General features: G+C 42.8%; 1 protein-coding gene across 4 annotated transcripts in view; it reads right to left on the reverse strand.

Annotated features, from left to right (window-relative positions):
• The window catches only part of NEDD4 (NEDD4 E3 ubiquitin protein ligase), a 184,572-nt gene that overhangs the window by 21,545 nt on the left and 143,700 nt on the right, over positions 1–19,327 (reverse strand). For all 4 annotated transcript variants that reach the window (XM_044279683.1, XM_044279682.1, XM_044279680.1 and 1 more), the window contains 8 exons: positions 15,341–15,499; positions 12,650–12,715; positions 9,938–10,057; positions 8,519–8,719; positions 5,983–6,060; positions 4,179–4,233; positions 4,042–4,100; positions 487–552 (listed from right to left, as the gene is read on the reverse strand). In XM_044279683.1, coding sequence (XP_044135618.1) covers positions 487–552; positions 4,042–4,100; positions 4,179–4,233; positions 5,983–6,060; positions 8,519–8,719; positions 9,938–10,057; positions 12,650–12,715; positions 15,341–15,499 — 804 coding nt within the window. The remainder of the gene's footprint in view (positions 1–486; positions 553–4,041; positions 4,101–4,178; positions 4,234–5,982; positions 6,061–8,518; positions 8,720–9,937; positions 10,058–12,649; positions 12,716–15,340; positions 15,500–19,327) is intronic.

Here is a 19,327-nt window from a genome sequence, read left to right on the forward strand (position 1 = left end):
TGCAGGTTTCTTATTCATTTACAGCAAGCAAATAGTTTGTTAATGGTGAGGAATGAAACATATATTAGAAAGTTGTAGAGCTTTTCATCATATGGTGATTAAGCTTTAACAACACAGTAACAGGTAGGCTCATTTGATTAGTTGTTATGCTAATATAAGAGGGAATTAAGACTGGTGTTGGTTACACACTTTCCACTACATTTTTTATAAGTAGCAGGAATGGTGTAAAAATTGCAAAAAGTCACAATATTATATGCATAACTGGCACAAGTTTCATAATAAATCTCCTCCATGGTGTTTCATTATCCACCTACCTAGCAGCATTTACCATGTTAATGGCAAACAATGCTTGTAGGAAGTTACAATGAATCTTCTACGCGTGAAAAAAAAAAATACACGTAAGAATGATAGAGATATAGATACATCTCTTTAAACTGTACAGTATATGACCACAAATATGAAGAATACACTTTGGCTTGTACTTGCCTGCTTCTTCAGCTTTTTACGGAAGTACTCATATTTTCTTTTGTAATCCCGAGAATAAGGTACAGCCTGAAAATGAAGAAAAGTTTACTGAATGTAGTAGTCAGCACTAAAAATGATGCTAAATAAAGGCTTATAACATAGAAACCTGAGTTTCTTTTCCCATATTCAAGGCCACAAACACTATTTTACTTTTATCCACTAGGGGGCCTACTATTAATAGCAGTGAACATAGATTCTCCTTTTGCCACATATTGAAAGCATGCCTGCTTTTAGGGTGTCCTTCCTAACATTACAATTTTCTTTAGTACATCATTTTAGGTAATTTTTTTTCCTTTTGGCTCTGCAACTAATCTAGATCAACTGAACAACACAAAACAAATTGACATCAATTCGCACGAGTATTTTCAGAGTGACACCCATAGACTAAAAAATGATTAAGCATCCTGACCACAGTGTTTACACCAGACTATGGACTGACTGCAGTGTTTACACCAGACTATGGACCGACTGACTGCAGTGTTTACACCAGACTATGGACCGACTGACTGCAGTGTTTACACCAGACTATGGACCGACTGACTGCAGTGTTTACACCAGACTATGGACCGACTGACTGCAGTGTTTACACCAGACTATGGACCGACTGACTGCAGTGTTTACACCAGACTATGGACCGACTGACTGCAGTGTTTACACCAGACTATGGACCGACTGACTGCAGTGTTTACACCAGACTATGGACCGACTGACTGCAGTGTTTACACCAGACTATGGACCGACTGACTGCAGTGTTTACACCAGACTATGGACCGACTGACTGCAGTGTTTACACCAGACTATGGACCGACTGACTGCAGTGTTTACACCAGACTATGGACCGACTGACTGCAGTGTTTACACCAGACTATGGACCGACTGACTGCAGTGTTTACACCAGACTATGGACCGACTGACTGCAGTGTTTACACCAGACTATGGACCGACTGACTGCAGTGTTTACACCAGACTATGGACCGACTGACTGCAGTGTTTACACCAGACTATGGACCGACTGACTGCAGTGTTTACACCAGACTATGGACCGACTGACTGCAGTGTTTACACCAGACTATGGACCGACTGACTGCAGTGTTTACACCAGACTATGGACCGACTGACTGCAGTGTTTACACCAGACTATGGACCGACTGACTGCAGTGTTTACACCAGACTATGGACCGACTGACTGCAGTGTTTACACCAGACTATGGACCGACTGACTGCAGTGTTTACACCAGACTATGGACCGACTGACTGCAGTGTTTACACCAGACTATGGACCGACTGACTGCAGTGTTTACACCAGACTATGGACCGACTGACTGCAGTGTTTACACCAGACTATGGACCGACTGACTGCAGTGTTTACACCAGACTATGGACCGACTGACCGCAGTGTTTACACCAGACTATGGACCGACTGACCGCAGTGTTTACACCAGACTATGGGCTGACTGACCACAGTGTTTACACCAGACTATGGGCTGACTGACCACAGTGTTTACACTACACTATGGGCTGACTGACCACAGTGTTTACACTACACTATGGGCTGACTGACCACAGTATTTACACTACACTATGGGCTGACTGACCACAGTGTTTACACTACACTATGGGCTGACTGACCACAGTGTTTACACTACACTATGGGCTGACTGATCGCAGTGTTTACACTACGCTATGGACTGACTGATCGCAGTGTTTACACTACACTATGGACTGAATGACAGCAGCAATTACATCCGAGTTTGGACTGACTGCCCATGGTAGCAGCAAACAGGCATGTAGCTCACGGACCCAACCTCACTAAAAATGTATATTATGGCCTTAGCAGTATAGAGTGCAAGACTGCTGAGGCCAGTGAGTGGCTGCAATGGTTATATGCGGTATATGTGCACAACACTGCTGCAGTGAGAAAAACAAATAATGATGGGGACGACAGGACAGAATATAAAATATTTTATTATTCTAATATGTTCCCTGCATTTAAAGGGAACCTGTCATCAACTTTTTGCTGTCCATCCTAACAGCAGAATAAAGTAGACACAGGCTAGTTGATTTCCGCTGTCTGTCATTTATAAGTAAAAAGTAAGTGGTTGCCGAGAACCAACATCACAATCATTGCAGACTGGACCTGGAATAGAGTCCCGGCCACCTGAGAAGAGTCCTGGTTATTAATGACTTCCTGCCCACCTGCTGATGGCTCACAGGCTTCTACCTAGTTTTCTCCCTTTCTCTCTAGGAAAGAACTGCCAATCATCAGCAGATGGACAGGAGAGCAGGAGATTAGGAATAACCAGGAATCTTCTCAGGTAGATGTGACTCTTTTCGAGGCCTGGGCTGCAATGATTATGATGCTGGTTCTCAGCAACCACTTTTAGCTCATGAGTGACACAGCGCTGACATCAGCATTTCTGTCACTAATTTACACTGTCCTTAGTGTTCATGACAGGATCCCTTTAAAATAAAACAATAACTCAGACAACCCACTTGGAGGCTGGTTTTCAATTAAAAAAAAAATCAGAAAAAATGCCACAATTTCAGGTCTTTTCCTCCACCCTGGCGTTACTTTAAAAACCTATGGTGAAATAAGAAACACATTACATATATGGACGGACATTCATCTATGGTATATGGATACAGATGACTCTAAATAAATTAGGCGCACCTCCGCCCTGCTGTGCGCCAGATACTGAAGTCAGTTATAACTTCCACCAATTTCTAGCAAAAGTTATAGTAAATCTGACTGGCTGTATGAAGCCCCGTCCCTTCTCGTTAAGCCCCACGCCTTTTCTCACCACTTCAAAAAAGTGGCAACAGTTTAAAAACTTGCAAGTTCGCCATAATTTGTGGCTTATTTACTCCATAATAAATGTCTCTCAATGTGTTTTATTTTGTTGCCTTTTCATGGACCAAGGAAGCTTTTTTTCCACAATGCAGCATGTTCTATGCATGTTTTTCGGTAGGAGTGACCGCCTGATTTCCCAGCAGTGACAGACAGCAAACATACTAAGAACTGACACGGCATTATGTATATGGATGTGCCTTCTGCAAGCTCAGAGATGTTTACCCTCCTGATAGGGGCATCACATGGCCGCGTCACTTTCACCTTGCTAATAAGGACTCACAAGTACTGTTCAATCTGACTCAGTGAAAAAAAAAAAAGTTCTGACGGCCAAGAATGAAACTCAATCCCCACCCCCTCACTGCAGTCGGTGGCTATGGAAAGAAGTGCTTAAGGTAATTTCCCAGATGGTGTGAGGTGAGATATATTATTACACTGGCTCCATATTAACATACTTTTCACACCTTAAACAAGCTGCTGTCTTGTAAGTATGGTGCACTGACAGATGCATCACAAGAAAGTCTCAGCAATAATGATATGGCCTTCCATGTTATATTTGCTCTTAGGTGCTTAGCAGTGATGGATAACAACCAAATGTAAGCTGCACGTGGCAAAATAACTAGGCTATATAGGGGTTGTGAAGTTCTAACTTACTAATAACAACTTACCGGTCCTGTTATTGCTGCAGTCAGTAAGCGCGGATCCTCCCACTGAGTTCTCTTTGTGTCTGGGAAAAATAAGAATGTACCTCAAATTTCTGAGATCCAATCTTAACAGTATTCTGTTGTAAAAGACTTTTCCTTACTGTGGTCAATATAAAAGACTCGTCCATCGGTGTGTGTTCGTTCTTCCCAACCCGGCTGCAAGGGAGAGACATAGTCAGTATAATACACCTAGATTTATTCCGCAATTACATCTGGAGCAGTGCAGTGAATACCCCTTTTATTGGAATGACATAGGATGACTGATTTATACACCCTGTTTAATACTGACGATCTATCAGGATAGGTCATCAATATCTGATCGCTGTGGGTCTGACACCTGGGGACCGCCACTGATCAGCTGTTTGAAGAGGCCACGGTGCTCTTCTTCCTAGACCAGTGATGCAGGGCAAACCTATGGCACGGGTGCCAGAGGGGGCACTCAGAACCCTCTCTGTGGGCACACGCTCCCTGCAATATGCCTTAGACTTTTCCTGCCATTCATCAGCGCAGGGCGCACTATGAGCAGCACAGGCAGTGCACTGAATGTAGGCGGCTATTATAGCTAATGATAATATACATAGAAGATATACTATATTGGACTGTAGAATTCAAGTTAAATTGCCGTGTTGGCACTTTGGGATAAATAAGTGGGTTTTGCGTTGCAGATTGGGCACTCGATCTGTAAAAGGTTCGCCATCACTGGCCTAGGAGCAGCTCAGTCCCATTCAAGTGAATGAGGCCGAGATGTAATACCAAGCACATCTGCTATCCAATGGACAGCAATCTACACTGAACAAATATATAAAAGGCAACACTTTCTGGACCTCCCCCCTAGTAAGGAAAAACTATGCAAATTTCAGAGTGGTCTTTTATTGTGGGCAGTCTAAGTCACACCTGTTCAATATACATGCTGTCTAATCAGCACCTTGATATGCCACACCTGTGGGGTTTGGATGGATTAACTCGGCAAAGGAGAAGTGCTCACTAACACAGATTTAGACAGATTTGTGAATAATATTGGAGAGTAATGGTTCTTTTGTGTATGTAGAAAACGTTTCAGATCTTTGAGTTCAGCTCATGCAAAATGGGAGCAAAACCAAAAAAGTGTGGCGTTTCTATTTTTGTTCAGTGTACCTGTTAAACTGCGAAGAGGCCGCACCACTTACTGGACCCCCACTGATCAGATATTGATGGCCTATCCTGAGGATAAATCAATATTAAATCCTGTAAAACCCTTTAAATGCCCTATTACAACATGTTTTCATGAGAGACGGGTATCCTTTAAGGGAGGACCAGTAAGGCCCCATGCACACGGCCGTTGTTCTCCCTTGCACTCCCTGCTGCCGGCACAGTACAGTAATACACTGGTATAGATCATACCAGTGTATCACTGTATTGCGGCGGCAGCAGGGAGCGTACGGCGTCATAGCAACCAGTGACGCCGTGCGCTCCTGCTCTCAGGAGGGATCCAGGCCGCGGTTCCACGGCCCGCACACGGCCGTGAACAACGGCCGTGTGCATGGGGCCTAAGAGGCATCTTGTAAGGGTATGTTCACATAGTGGATTTTCCATGTAGATTTTTGTGCCTATTGCATGCCAAGATCCACGGGAAAACCCTGTGTATTCTGCTTCCTATTGATCCTCAATGGGAATCCACACTGCCGCTCATCTGTAGATTTTTTTCACTGTTAGGACCACCTAACATAGCACGTAGAATAGTTGTCTTTTCTTACAAAACTGTATATCAATCTGCTCAGCTCCTCCTGCTGTATAACATGCTGCTTGTCGATCAGACTGCTTGCTCAAAGTGACTGGTCCCTTTTAAAAGTAGCCATTAATGCAAATGTTCTACCGCACATATTGTATCTGACACGATATACATCCTTTGAATTATATTTTACTTACTGGTAGTGGTCCCAGGTCTGACAAATCTATAGGTGGTTTTGGCCGTAGCTGTACTGGAATTCTCAGTCTTGGATCTTCCTAAAGACATGATATTAAATACAGACTTACTTGAATCCAGCAAGTTGGCTATATACATGGTTTAGACAGATACGTATACTGGCTAGTAGTATAGCTTCATCTATTGATGCACTGGGATGTAAGGCTATAGAGGTGGTGCATCAAGATGGAGAGGTTTGTGAAAAGTACTATAAAGATGTTATATATATATATATCACTGGAAAATAACAGCTCTGCTTTTAGTAATGTATATGATCAACTTGTTTTCTCATATCAGCAAGTGGCACTTATGCAGAGAAAGTTAATACAAGCCAATTACTAATGTATTGTTATTATACATATTGCTTAATTTTTCCATCACATAATACACTGCTCGTTTCCATGGTTACAACCACCCTGCAGTCCAGCAGTAGTGGTCGTCTGCTTACTATAGGAAAAGGCGCCAGCCTTTCTGGTGGCCGGGACTGTGGGAGCTCACATAGGATGGTGCTTTTTCCTATACTGTGCAAGCATGACCACTGCTGGATTGCAGGGGGCTCGTAACCATGGAAACAAGCTGTGTATAATGTAATAGAAAAATGAATCAAGCCAACAAAGGAGGAAATATGGACAATCACAATACATTAGTAAGTGCCTTGTATTAACTTCCTTTACATAATAAATGCTATTTGCAGAAGTGACCCACCCTTTTAAAGTTTAAAAGTGATATCAGGAAGTATTACTTTACTGAGAGAGTAGTGGATGCATGGAATAGCCTTCCTGCAGAAGTGGTAGCTGCAAATACAGTGGAGGAGTTTAAGCATGCATGGGATAGGCATAAGGCCATCCTTCATATAAGATGGGGCCAGGGGCTATCCATAGTACTTAGTATATTGGGCAGACTAGATGGGCCAAATGGTTCTTATCTGCTGACACATTCTATGTTTCTATGTTTAAAGGGGTTGTCCGAGTTATTTTTTTTGTTCTTTCTATGTTTCTAACTAGGCAAATATAACAACTTTACAATTAACTCACTTTATCTGCAGTGCCTGGTTTATCAGATTTGACTGAAGGTCACATGACCTGTGATGTCAGCTTCTCTCCCTGCTCTAATAATGTTTGTTTAAGTCACTGTGCTGGCCACACCCCCCTTCACTGCCCGGCTGTCTGCTCTCTCCTAGGATTCTTAACCCCTTCAGCTGCACAGACTGGCTAGCTGCAGCAGTGACAATTCTGGGCACAGGAGCTGACAGACTAGAGAGAGCATTGCACAAGAAGGTAGGGGGAAGATCCTGTGTGTATTAGCAGTGTCATTATACAGCTGGGACTTGTAGTCCTATGAATACAACATGCTGCTGATTCTGCCAGTTGGCAAACATGTCACTCAGGGCAGTACTTGTATTCACTCCTTTAGCAGTGTCACTATACAGCTAGGACTTGTAGTTCTACACATACAACATGCTGCTGAGTCTCCCAGCAGGCAGACATGTCAGTCAGGGCAGCACTTGTATTCACTCCATTAGCAGTGCAGGGGGAGGGGCAGAGATTGTTTTTATTGCATGTAAACAAAGGGCCAGAAAAGAACCAGGGAAATGAGGAAATATATATTTTTTTGTTTGCATAAAACTTGCTTAGCTTAGTTATATATTGCTGCCCATCAGATTTTCAGTGCTATATATTTTTTTTCTCATAACTCGGACAACCTCTTTAAGGCAAACTGCCCTACTCACAGACAACTTTATCGCTCCCTGTAAATCTCCCATACACATCAGTGTTGGCCGAACCCACTAACAAAGGCTGACTAATGTGTATGGAAAGCTCCTAATTATTTCCTTACAGATGAGGCTGGGGTAGAGAAGGATCAAGCAAACTGAATATTTTTGCCTGATCCTTTTGTTCTCCCAGGAAATAAGCCACGGCCAAAAGTGTCTGGTAGTGGTAGAGACTACAAAAGCAGAGAAAAGTTGAGCGGTTGTACAGCTGATAACTCCTTCGAGATTGTTTTATTTTGTCTGTTCTGATTACATGAAGATATGTGAATGCAGCTTATTGTTTACAAAACTTTATACTTTGATGCAAAATTGCATAAAAGTGCCCATGATTGTAACACTCTGGGTGGCATTCTCACAATGTGTGTAGGGGATTCCTAGGTATAGAAACAATTTCTCCCGCAGTAATATGAGAATCAGAATTTGAGAATCACAGGCATAGAATATAGAAAGGTGGACTAAAAAATTAAATACGGATACTGAAAGCAACAAAGCAAAATATAATTAGAATTTTAGAATTAACCATACATAATTCAAAATGTGAAAGCATCATGTATCTGGATATGAGGAAAACATCTATGAAATACATGTAGATAACAAAACTGAAAATGAAAATCAATAGTTTACAGTCCACCTCCTTGATTGGTATTACTGGAAGCCTAACTATAAAACGCCCATGCCTGTGCTGTCAGAATAATGCCATCACTAAAAGAAGCAGAAGGTTCACATACCCATGTTGTAGTCTTTGTGATGTGATTGATATAGAAAGGGCGTCCGCTTGGGGCACGCCTCATTTCCCAGCCTTTGGGAAGGAATCCCAGATCCTGGTCCACAGTCTGTTTGGTGGATTCATATGATGGCGACTGCTGCTGACGACCACTAGGAACATTCTGGGTGGGTGAGGTCTGTGACATTTCCACAGGTGCAGGCTTCTGAGAGTGAACATTAGGGACACACAAGGTTGTGAGCGCTACCTCCCGAGAGCCCTGCGGGCATTCACATTGTGTTTCCATAAACAGAAGCAGCTCATACGTACAGTGAAAACAATAGGATCTGCTATTAAACTCGCTCTGCAAGAATCCTGAATACGAGCTTATTCTTCGACAAAAATTCCACACTTCCACAACACTTACAGATGAATTTGAAATATCACTTTTTAATCAATTCAATTGGTATCATTTGAAAAAATATTTGTTACACATACTTGCTGTGGCGCCCCTAGTGTTCTTCTGATTCTTTTTTGCCACAATGCCTACCTAGCATGTCCAGGGCTGGAGGACAGTAGCTGTGCCCCACCTCCCAGACCATCCCAGACCATCTACTGCACAGAAGGCAGAGTGATAACATCAGTGGGCGCCATAACCTCAATACCTACATAGAGAACCATTTACAGTATTTATCAACATTCTAGCTGAAAATTATGATTTGTGTGATCTAACAGAAGACACGTTATGTTTAATTAAGGGACAATTGCTGTAATAAGATGCTGGACCTCCGTTGTTCTATGCAGTTCGATTTAGACCATTTTCTACTGCTAAAACAGGTAAATGAGACTGCCATGCCTGTCGCTGGAAGAGAGCTGCAGCAGAAAGGGTACGTCCCTGAGCTGTGACATTTACACAGAGAAGGCTCCATCAAAGAACACGTTCCATGAGCTATAACAGGGAGAGAGCTGCAGGAGAATGAGAGCTGCAGGAGAATGAAAGCCCCCTCCCCCCCCCCCCAGGCTTACAGCTGACGTAGTACAGCAAATGGAGCTATGAACGGGGATTCCTCTGGATCTTTGAGCGTTACATGGCTGGTTCAAGCTTTGTTAGAAACAGACTGTCATGTCATGCACCATCATCCTTATCCAAGTCCTTTTTCTCATCCTTATTAAGCTTCCAACACTGGAATAACCAGAGTTCCTGGTCAGACATGGGGCTACAGCCTCTACAACTCCACAAGGTGAGGAGGACCTTGCACACCCCTTTTGTGGGTCTACTGGGGTAATGCCCTGTGTTGCACCATTTTATATTTTTTCCCTAGAGAACCAAGTATTTTATTATGTCTGTTTTTTTATTTTTAACATTAATTAAGGGATAACCTCTTTAACCAGTACTTACAGGTAAATTATGCAAATAAGATCCATAACAATGATATTGTAATACCTGAACTACAGGCTTCTCCCACGTAGTAGTTCTTGTATTGTGATCTATGTAATATGACCTTCCTTTCTCGTCCTGCTTTTCCTCCCAACCAGGTGGTAACCCTGAAGATGTGGGTAACAACTGAAAAATAATAACATTTTTTATATATAAAAAAAAATATAAAATTTTGCATTATTACAGGAGTATTCCACTGGATAGGTGATACCTGCAACCACTGATACCCATCTCCCTCACCCAATTTGAATGGTGTGTCAGTTGAGCGCTGTATTTGGCCATCTTTGTCAGTCCTATAGATACTGACCTTAGTGGCAGCTTCAAAGGCGTAGCTAGGGGTTAAAGGAGTTTTCCGGGTTCAGAGCTAAACCTGGATGTAAACCCCTTATTCCCCCATTCAGCCCCTCCGACATGAGCATCAGAGCATTTCATGAGGGCTTTTTTATTTACATCTTTACACTGCCAGGTGGAGGCTTCCACCTAGCAGTGTTGCCGGTGACGTCACCGGCACTGATGGGTGGGCTTTAGTGCTGCCCCAGCTGTTTAACAGGCTAGGGCTGCATTAAAGCCCATCCATTAGTACTGGTGACGTCAACAGGCTCACTGCTAGGCGAAAGCCTCTGCCTAGCTTAGGGAGAAAAGACAATTTTGGAATAATGGTCACCTTTAATATTTAACTTTTATTAATGAAAATAAAATAAATGCCCTAAAGTGAGGTGCAGAATTGGAAGGAGCAGGGTGGAACCACCCTACTCTTGGTGAGTATACTGTGACTCTAGGGAGGGAGGGAGGAAAGGGAGGGAGGGATGCTGGGTCTCAGCCCCTAGTAGCGCCCTATTAAAGGAGCCCTGTTCCCGTTCACCACCACCTCCTAACCAAAACCCTCAGTTCTCCCTAAGCAGTGCTCTGACTGCCCAGCTTCGTCCTGACAGGGAGCAAGTGAGGGGGGAGGTAGTCCCTAGAAGTCGTTATGGTACACCACCTGCGATACGCCACCAGGTCCCTGGAGGCGATCGCTAGTCGTACACTAGACCTGTGAGGATAGTGTCCTGAAAAACAATATATGTGTGGGTGTCAGGGTAGAACACCCCACATATGTATTCGTTGATGATGCTGAGAAGCTCAATAACCATGGGTGGCCCGACGCGTTTCCCTGTTGTGTTACAGTTCGTCAGGGGCCCCAAGAATGGATATAAGCAACAATAGGGGTGACTTGTCCACCAGTTGGGACAGTTCACCAAATCACACTTAAATTGTAAACAGCACGGTTATTAACAGCTGATATGTATCATTACTATTTCAAGCAACCCCCATAGTGTGGCATTATAACGAGCCGCAGTCACAGATGGGGGTGAAGAGAGGTACTTAGCTCGTCAGGAGTCACCGGTCAGTGGACCTGTCCCTGCGATGCAGACTGGTTCCTGTTCTTGCACAGTCTGTGTGCTGGGTCCTGCGTGTGGCAGTGCAGCAAGAGACGCCGGCTCAGCTGCACCATTTGAACCATCGGCGTCATCTAAGCTCCGCCCATTATGCCGTCATGTGACCCATCATGTGACCACAGCGTCATGGTCACATGGGGCGTCACATGATCGCAGGTCCTGCGACCATAGTGAAATGAAGCAACATAACCAACAGGTCATTTAGATATGCAAGTGTGCTTATTGTATATAAAGCACAATCACTGACCCACTGTATATGGACCTCATGGGGTAACCAGGATTCGGTCCCCATGAGTATAAGACGGAGAAGTTCGGTCTGGATGCCCTAGAGGGATAGGGAAGTCCCTACCATTTAATGAATGAAATTCCATATTCATTCAGATGACTAGCTTAGGGAGAGCATCAGAGCATTTCATGTTAGAGGGGTTATGTGGGAGAAGAAGGGGGAATGTCCATGTTCAACTCTGAACCCGGACAACCCTTTTACGTATGGGAGGTAAAACACATATAGCCGAGTGGGCCCCCAACTCAGGTAACGCCATACCAGGATCAATGCCAATACCTCTAAATAGGGACTATATAATATTATTATACTATTACTGAAAAAAAACATATAAAGACCCATATTATCACCATACAGTGAACAAATAATGGCAGATATCTGTGTTACACAGGTGCTCTGCAGTATGATTATAATACATTTATATACACTGACTTTGCAGTCAACATACATGTTCTCTGATTGGAGCCGTTTACTTTTCCTGTCTGGCCCGGACCACCATGACAATTTCTTCCAGCCACAACTTGTGTCTATAGATTTTGCAACAGTGACAACTTTGGCTCCTCACTTTTCGAGCACCCACTCCAGCTTCGCCAACCTACATATACTCCATTTAGCTGATAATCCAAACATAACTATAATTACACCCCCCAAAAAATATCACTACATAGTACCCCCAAATATAATAGTGCTAGATAACCGTGTCCATTTAGTGCCCCCGATGGTCACAGTGCATCACATAGTAAAGAGCCAGATTTTGTACCTCATAAGGTAAAGTGCCATACGTAGTAATAACGCACACTTTTTGTTCCATAAGGTAAAAATCCACACAAGTGCACCCTGGAAAGTAATACTGCATAACCTCTCCTAGACGTTAGAAGTTTACAGTTTGTTATACAAAGATGCATCTATGCTGCACACAGACCACAAGACAAAAGTAAATATGTTATTAGACAACATAGCCAAGTTATTGTGCCTTAGAAGGGAAAGCATTCTTACAACTGGTAATGTGGGAAGTTCCTCTTGTGTATAGGATTGCAGGTTCTCTCTTCTGCTGGAATGGGCCTTCACAAAATATAAAGAAACAAAAATATATTAAGAAGTAAGCAATGTGAGGCACATATGAATCATAATATGGGAATTTTCACACCAGAAAAGTTCTAGAATATGCCTAGCACCAACACTGATCAGCCTTCACTGCCAGAATTAAGACAATTGACGAAGTAGGAAGCAGAAGGCTCCATCCACTGTGCAGTGGTCGTGCTGGCTTCCTGCCATATTCTAGTGAGTGGGCAGTACGCTGGCACAGCCATTACACCGTGAATGAAGCCTTCTGCTTCCGACTCCATCCGCCAGATTGTTTCTGGCAATGACGGCTGCAGGAAGCAGCAGTTTAGTTAGGGGGCCAGGTGTGGGCCCCCAACCAATCTGATATTGACGACCTATTTGAAATATCTAGTGGAGTGGAAAACTCCTTTAGTAGGGTGCCCTATACAGGTCCTTCTCAAAAAAGTAGCATATTGTGATAAAGTTCATTATTTCCTGTAATGTACTGATAAACATTAGACTTTCATATATTTTAGATTCATTACACACAACTGAAGTAGTTCAAGCCTTTTATTGTTTTAATATTGATGATTTTGGCATACAGCTCATGAAAACCCAAATTTCCTATCTTAAAAAATTAGCATATTTCATCCGACCAATAAAAGAAAAGTGTTTTTAATACAAAAAAGTCAACCTTCAAATAATTATGTTCAGTTATGCACTCAATACTTGGTCGGGAATCCTTTTGCATAAATGACTGCTTCAATGCGGCGTGGCATGGAGGCAATCAGCCTGTGGCACTGCTGAGGTGTTATGGAGGCCCAGGATGCTTCGATAGCGGCCTTAAGCTCATCCAGAGTGTTGGGTCTTGCGTCTCTCAACAGATTCTCTATGGGGTTCAGGTCAGGAGAGTTGGCAGGCCAATTGAGCACAGTAATACCATGGTCAGTAAACCATTTACCAGTGGTTTTGGCACTGTGAGCAGGTGCCAGGTCGTGCTGAAAAATGAAATCTTCATCTCCATAAAGCTTTTCAGCAGATGGAAGCATGAAGTGCTCCAAAATCTCCTGATAGCTAGCTGCATTGACCCTGCTCTTAATAAAACACAGTGGACCAACACCAGCAGCTGACATGGCACCCCAGATCATCAATGACTGTGGGTACTTGACACTGGACTTCAGGCATTTTGGCATTTCCCTCTCCCCAGTCTTCCTCCAGACTCTGGCACCTTGATTTCCGAATGACATGCAAAATTTGCTTTCTTCCGAAAAAAGTACTTTGGACCACTGAGCAACAGTCCAGTGCTGCTTCTCTGTAGCCCAGGTCAGGCGCTTCTGCCGCTGTTTCTGGGGAATGCGGCACCTGTAGCCCATTTCCTGCACACGCCTGTACACGGTGGCTCTGGATGTTTCTACTCCAGACTCAGTCCACTGCTTCCGCAGGTCCCCCAAGGTCTGGAATCGGTCCTTCTCCACAATCTTCCTCAGGGTCCGGTCACCTCTTCTCGTTGTGCAGCGTTTTCTGCCACACTTTTTCCTTCCCACAGACTTCCCACTGAGGTGCCTTGATACAGCACTCTGGGAACAGCCTATTCGTTCAGAAATTTCTTTCTGTGTCTTACCCTCTTGCTTGAGGGTGTCAATGATGGCCTTCTGGACAGCAGTCAGGTCGGCAGTCTTACCCATGATTGCGGTTTTGAGTAATGAACCAGGCTGGGAGTTTTTAAAAGCCTCAGGAATCTTTTGCATGTGTTTAGAGTTAATTAGTTGATTCAGATGATTAGGTTAATAGCTCGTTTAGAGAACCTTTTCATGATATGCTAATTCTTTGAAATAGGAATTTTGGGTTTTCATGAGCTGTATGCCAAAATCATCAATATTAAAACAATAAAAGGCTTGAACTACTTCAGTTGTGTGTAATGAATCTAAAATATATGAAAGTCTAATGTTTATCAGTACATTACAGAAAATAATGAACTTTATCACGATATGCTAATTTTTTTAGAAGGACCTGTATATCGGCAGCATATTACATTTACAGGTTTGTACATCTAGTCGTCCAATTGACACACATAAAAATTGTTCTTCCATTTGACTACTAGGAGTGATGAAAGAATACATGGGACATACAGTTCATGTGCCTGATGTATATATGAGGAGAGCGCTCCCTTCTCCTGACTGCTGTGTATATGTCAATGTATGGCAGCCTGTCTGTCACACTGAGAAGGAGGAGGGGCACTTACCTGTGCAAACGGAACACCTTAAACTAAAAAAAAAAAAATCTTTAATCTTTGAAGAATATATTGTAATGTAGAGCTACTATTTTAAGAGCATATTTCAATCCAGATTTAATGTATGGGGACAAATGGTAGACATATTGGCAAAGAGCTAATTTTAGATATTTTCTTGTAATATGAAGAAGTTTTTATATACAATGCTCAAAAGAAAAAAGGCTGCGCACAAGCCTAAGGCGGCATATAGATTTAAAGTAATAAAGGCAAATGCACATTCTCTTACACTGCAAACTGGATCACATTTATAGACTTGGGGTGATACATGGATGATGGGCTATTTCTTGTATTAACTGTTATTAGTAATAATAAGAATATTTTATGTAACACTAACAGCAAGTAAAATTACTTACAGTGCTGGCGCTGTGACGACCATTGGGTACATTTCCAGATATGTGGAGTCTGCTACTGAGTTCATCAGTGACTTGTGCTTGGAGATCATTACCAGGCATGGGCTGCACAGAATGGTTGCTGTATATCGTAGCATCATCCTCTGTAATAATTTCCCAGCTCTAATAAGTAAACACAAGAGAACAAGGAATCCTCAGAGTCAGCATCTGTTGTATTACTTGCAGAAGTAATATTTCAGCGTATTACAATAACGAATTTATATTGATTTAAAGGAGATCTCCAGATATTTCGCTAGTTTCAGTTTCACAATTAGGCATCATGTGGCGAAAATAGTTAAAGTGTTATGTAGCTGGCTGACATTAGCAATGTGCTAATGTCAGCAGAACATAGCTGTATGGCTCATCTCTCCCTGCCTGCCGCCGTTCGCGCTAAATAATTACTTTCATGATCTGCAAATAAGCCTCTAGGAGCTAGTGGGGCGTTGCTGCAGCACCTAGAGGCTCCGTCCTCTCACCGCTTGGCACGCCCTTGTAAAGGTGATTGACATCCTCGGTCTCCTCCGTGCCCAGCAAATGCCGCGCTGTCCATTTTAGTATTAGGCACAGGCGCAGTGAGTGAAGGACAGCAGCAGGCGAGCGTCCTTCATTTACTACGCCCGATACTAAAATGGACGGTGTAGAGGCGGGAGGAGGAGATCAATCACCTTTACAAGGGCGTGCCAAACTTATCTGTGTAAGACTGGTCAGCAATCTGTGTGTGTAAAGCCGGCTTAAAGGGAATCTCTCAGCGCCAAAACAACCCCCTAACTACAGTGAGCTGTGTATAGTGTCAATGACACAGAGTCCGGTTATGTAGTTTTTATCTTCATACTCACTTGCATTCTGACGCTGTGCTCCCACAAACCAGCAGTAAAATGAGAGGACTCCGGTGCTCGTGCACATAATGGAGAGGACTCCTCTCAGTGCATTTTACTGCTGGTTTGTTGGAGCTAAGCGTCAGAATACGAGCGAGTATGAAGATAAAAATTACATATCCAGACTTGGCACCAAACTATTTTTAGGGGTGTTTTGGATCTGACAGATTCCCTTTAAAGCTTATGTACACCTTCGGGGGCAATTTTATTACTTATTTTCAGCTTAAAATAATTTTTTGAATTGGTCTTTATAAAAAAAAAAAAAAATTCAGCAGCTATGTCATAAAGGGTTAATCTCTGCCTAGCTGTGAGAATTGTATGTTGACTTTCACTCTGTGTGAATTACTAATGGCGCAAAAACATTTATTTAAGGGCTCAGGCACACGATCACATGTATTTTGCGGTCTGCAAAAAATACGGATGGCGTCCGTGTGCATTCCGTATTTTGCAGAGCGGAAGAACTGGCCCCTAAAAGAACAGTCCTATCCTTGTCCGTAATGCGGACAATAATAGGACATGTACTATTTTTTGTGGAACGGAAATACGAAAACGGAAAGTAGTGTAGATGTTTAAAAGGGTTTTGCAAGACTTTTATTCTAATGACCTAGCCTCTGGATAGGTCATCAGTAGTGTTGAGCGAAGCGAGCTTCGGGTGCTTCATCCAAAGTCGCTTAGTTCAAAACTTCAGATATAATACTGTACGGAGATCAGTCCAATGAGCCGAAGTAAGTTATTTGCAAGGTCGCACACAACTTCGTTGTATAACTTCGGTAGTTGATTTTAAAGTGGAAAACCACTTTAAAACTTGAAACTGAACTCTGACTAGTACCTTTATTTTACGCACTTGTATAGCGCTGACATATTCCACAGCGCTTTACGGACATTAGCATCATGCTGTCCCCTATGGAGCTCACAATCTGAGTTCCCTATCTGTATGTCTTTAAAGTGTGGGAGGAAACCGGGGTACCAGGAGAAAACCCACTCAAACACGGGGAGAACATACAAACTCTATGCAGATGTTGACCTTGGTCGGACTGTTGCAAGGCACCAGTGCTAACCAACGAGCCACCGTGCTGCAGCATCTCATTGTTGGGTGTCTGACATCCGGGATCCCATCAATCAGCTGTCTGAGAAGGCTCTGATGCTTGCAGTAGAACTGCAGCCTTCTCACAGCTTAGCCTAGGCCAGTGATGGTGAACCTTTTAGAGACAGAGTGCCCAAACTGCCACCCAAAACCCACTTCTTTATCACAAAGTGCCAACACGGCAATTTACTCTGAATACAAATAACGTACAGTACAGACCAAAAGTTTGGACACACCTTCTCATTAAAAGAGTTTTCTTTATTTTCATGACTATGAAAATTGTAGATTCACGCTGAAGGCATCAAAACTATGAATTAACACATGTGGAATTATATACATAAACAAAAAAAAGAGTGAAACAACTGAAAATATGTAATATTCTAGGTTCTTCAAAGTAGCCACCTTTTGCTTTGATAACTGCTTTGCACACTCTTGGCATTCTCTTTTTGAGCTTCAAGAGGTAGTCACCCTGTCAGGTTTAATAAGTGGGATTTCTTGCCTTATAAATGGGGTTGGGACCACCAGTTGCCTTGTGGAGAAGTCAGGTGGATACACAGCTGATAGTCCTACTGAATAGACTGTTAGAATTTGTATTATGGCAAGAAAAAAGCAACTAAGTAAAGAAAAACGAGTGGCCATCATTACTTTAAGAAATGAAGGTCAGTCAGTCTGAAAAATTGGGAAAACTTTGAAAGTGTCCCCAAGTACAGTCACAAAAACCATCAAAGCGCTACAAAGAAACTGTCTCACATGCGGACCGCCCCTCGAAAGGAAGACCAAGAGTCACCTCTGCTGCAGAGGATAAGTTCATCCGAGTCACCAGCCTCAGAAATTGCAGGTTAACAGCAGCTCAGATTAGAGACCAGGTCAATGCCACACAGAGTTCTAGCAGCAGACACATCTCTAGAACAACTGTTAAGAGGAGACTGTGTGAATCAGGCCTTCATGGTAGAATATCTGCTAGGAAACCACTGCTAAGGACAGGCAACAAGCAGAAGAGACTTGTTTGGGCTAAAGAACACAAGGAATGGACATTAGACCAGCGGAAATCTGTGCTTTGGTCTGATGAGTCCAAATTTGAGATCTTTGGTTCCAACCACCGTGTCTTTGAATGAGAAGGTGTCCAAACTTTTGGTCTGTACTGTATATCTGCCATGTTCTTTATGATTTAGCTATAAATAGCCTGCCTGAATTCAATGCGCTTCCTGTGCCGTACATAGATTCTTTCTGCCATTCCTCAACGCAGGGTGCACCAAGACATATTGGTACACCATAGACTTTTTCCAGGACGCAGGTGCCCACAGAGAGGGCTCTGAGTGCCGCCTCTGGCACCCGTGCCATAGCTTCGCCACCACTGGCCTAGGCCGTGGGACTTCATGTTCGATCATATGGCCTAGGTGCAGCTCAGCCCTACTGAAGTAAATGGAGCTGAGCTGCGATACCAAGAACAGTCTCTGTACAATGTATGGTGGTCAACGGTAAAAAAGTCTCAGTAAAACCCTTTAAATATCTCTGCAGTTCGTGTGTGTGGGAGAGATTAACCAACACATATGAAACTCCATATCTTGACATGACTCAAATAAACTACCAGTTGCTAGAACACATTTCAGTCCTTCACAGGAGGGGGTGATAGTAAAGTATAAATCCAGTATGAATTTTAAGTTTGTCTATCAGAATGTGTTAAAAGTGGATTACAATTTTTTTTTCTATAGATTGTTGTCCTCTGCTGATTTATTATTAATGATTCTTGTGGAAGTGATGTGACATATCCCACAATTTAATGAAATTACTATTGCTACAGGAGTTGAAATTATATATTCTTCAGTTGTGAAGTCTTTGTGTTACAGATTGTCTAATGGAGGTCAATAAGAAGTTCACATTCATTAATCTCAATTGCCAGATTATACTTAGCAAATAAGCAAAGCAAATAAAATGATTACAGCACTTCTGGAATATGCAGAGTTCTACATACTTTGGCCCACTTTTACTAAT

This window comes from Bufo gargarizans, chromosome 2 (genome assembly GCF_014858855.1).
Source record: "Bufo gargarizans isolate SCDJY-AF-19 chromosome 2, ASM1485885v1, whole genome shotgun sequence".
Classification (NCBI taxonomy): domain Eukaryota; kingdom Metazoa; phylum Chordata; class Amphibia; order Anura; family Bufonidae; genus Bufo; species Bufo gargarizans.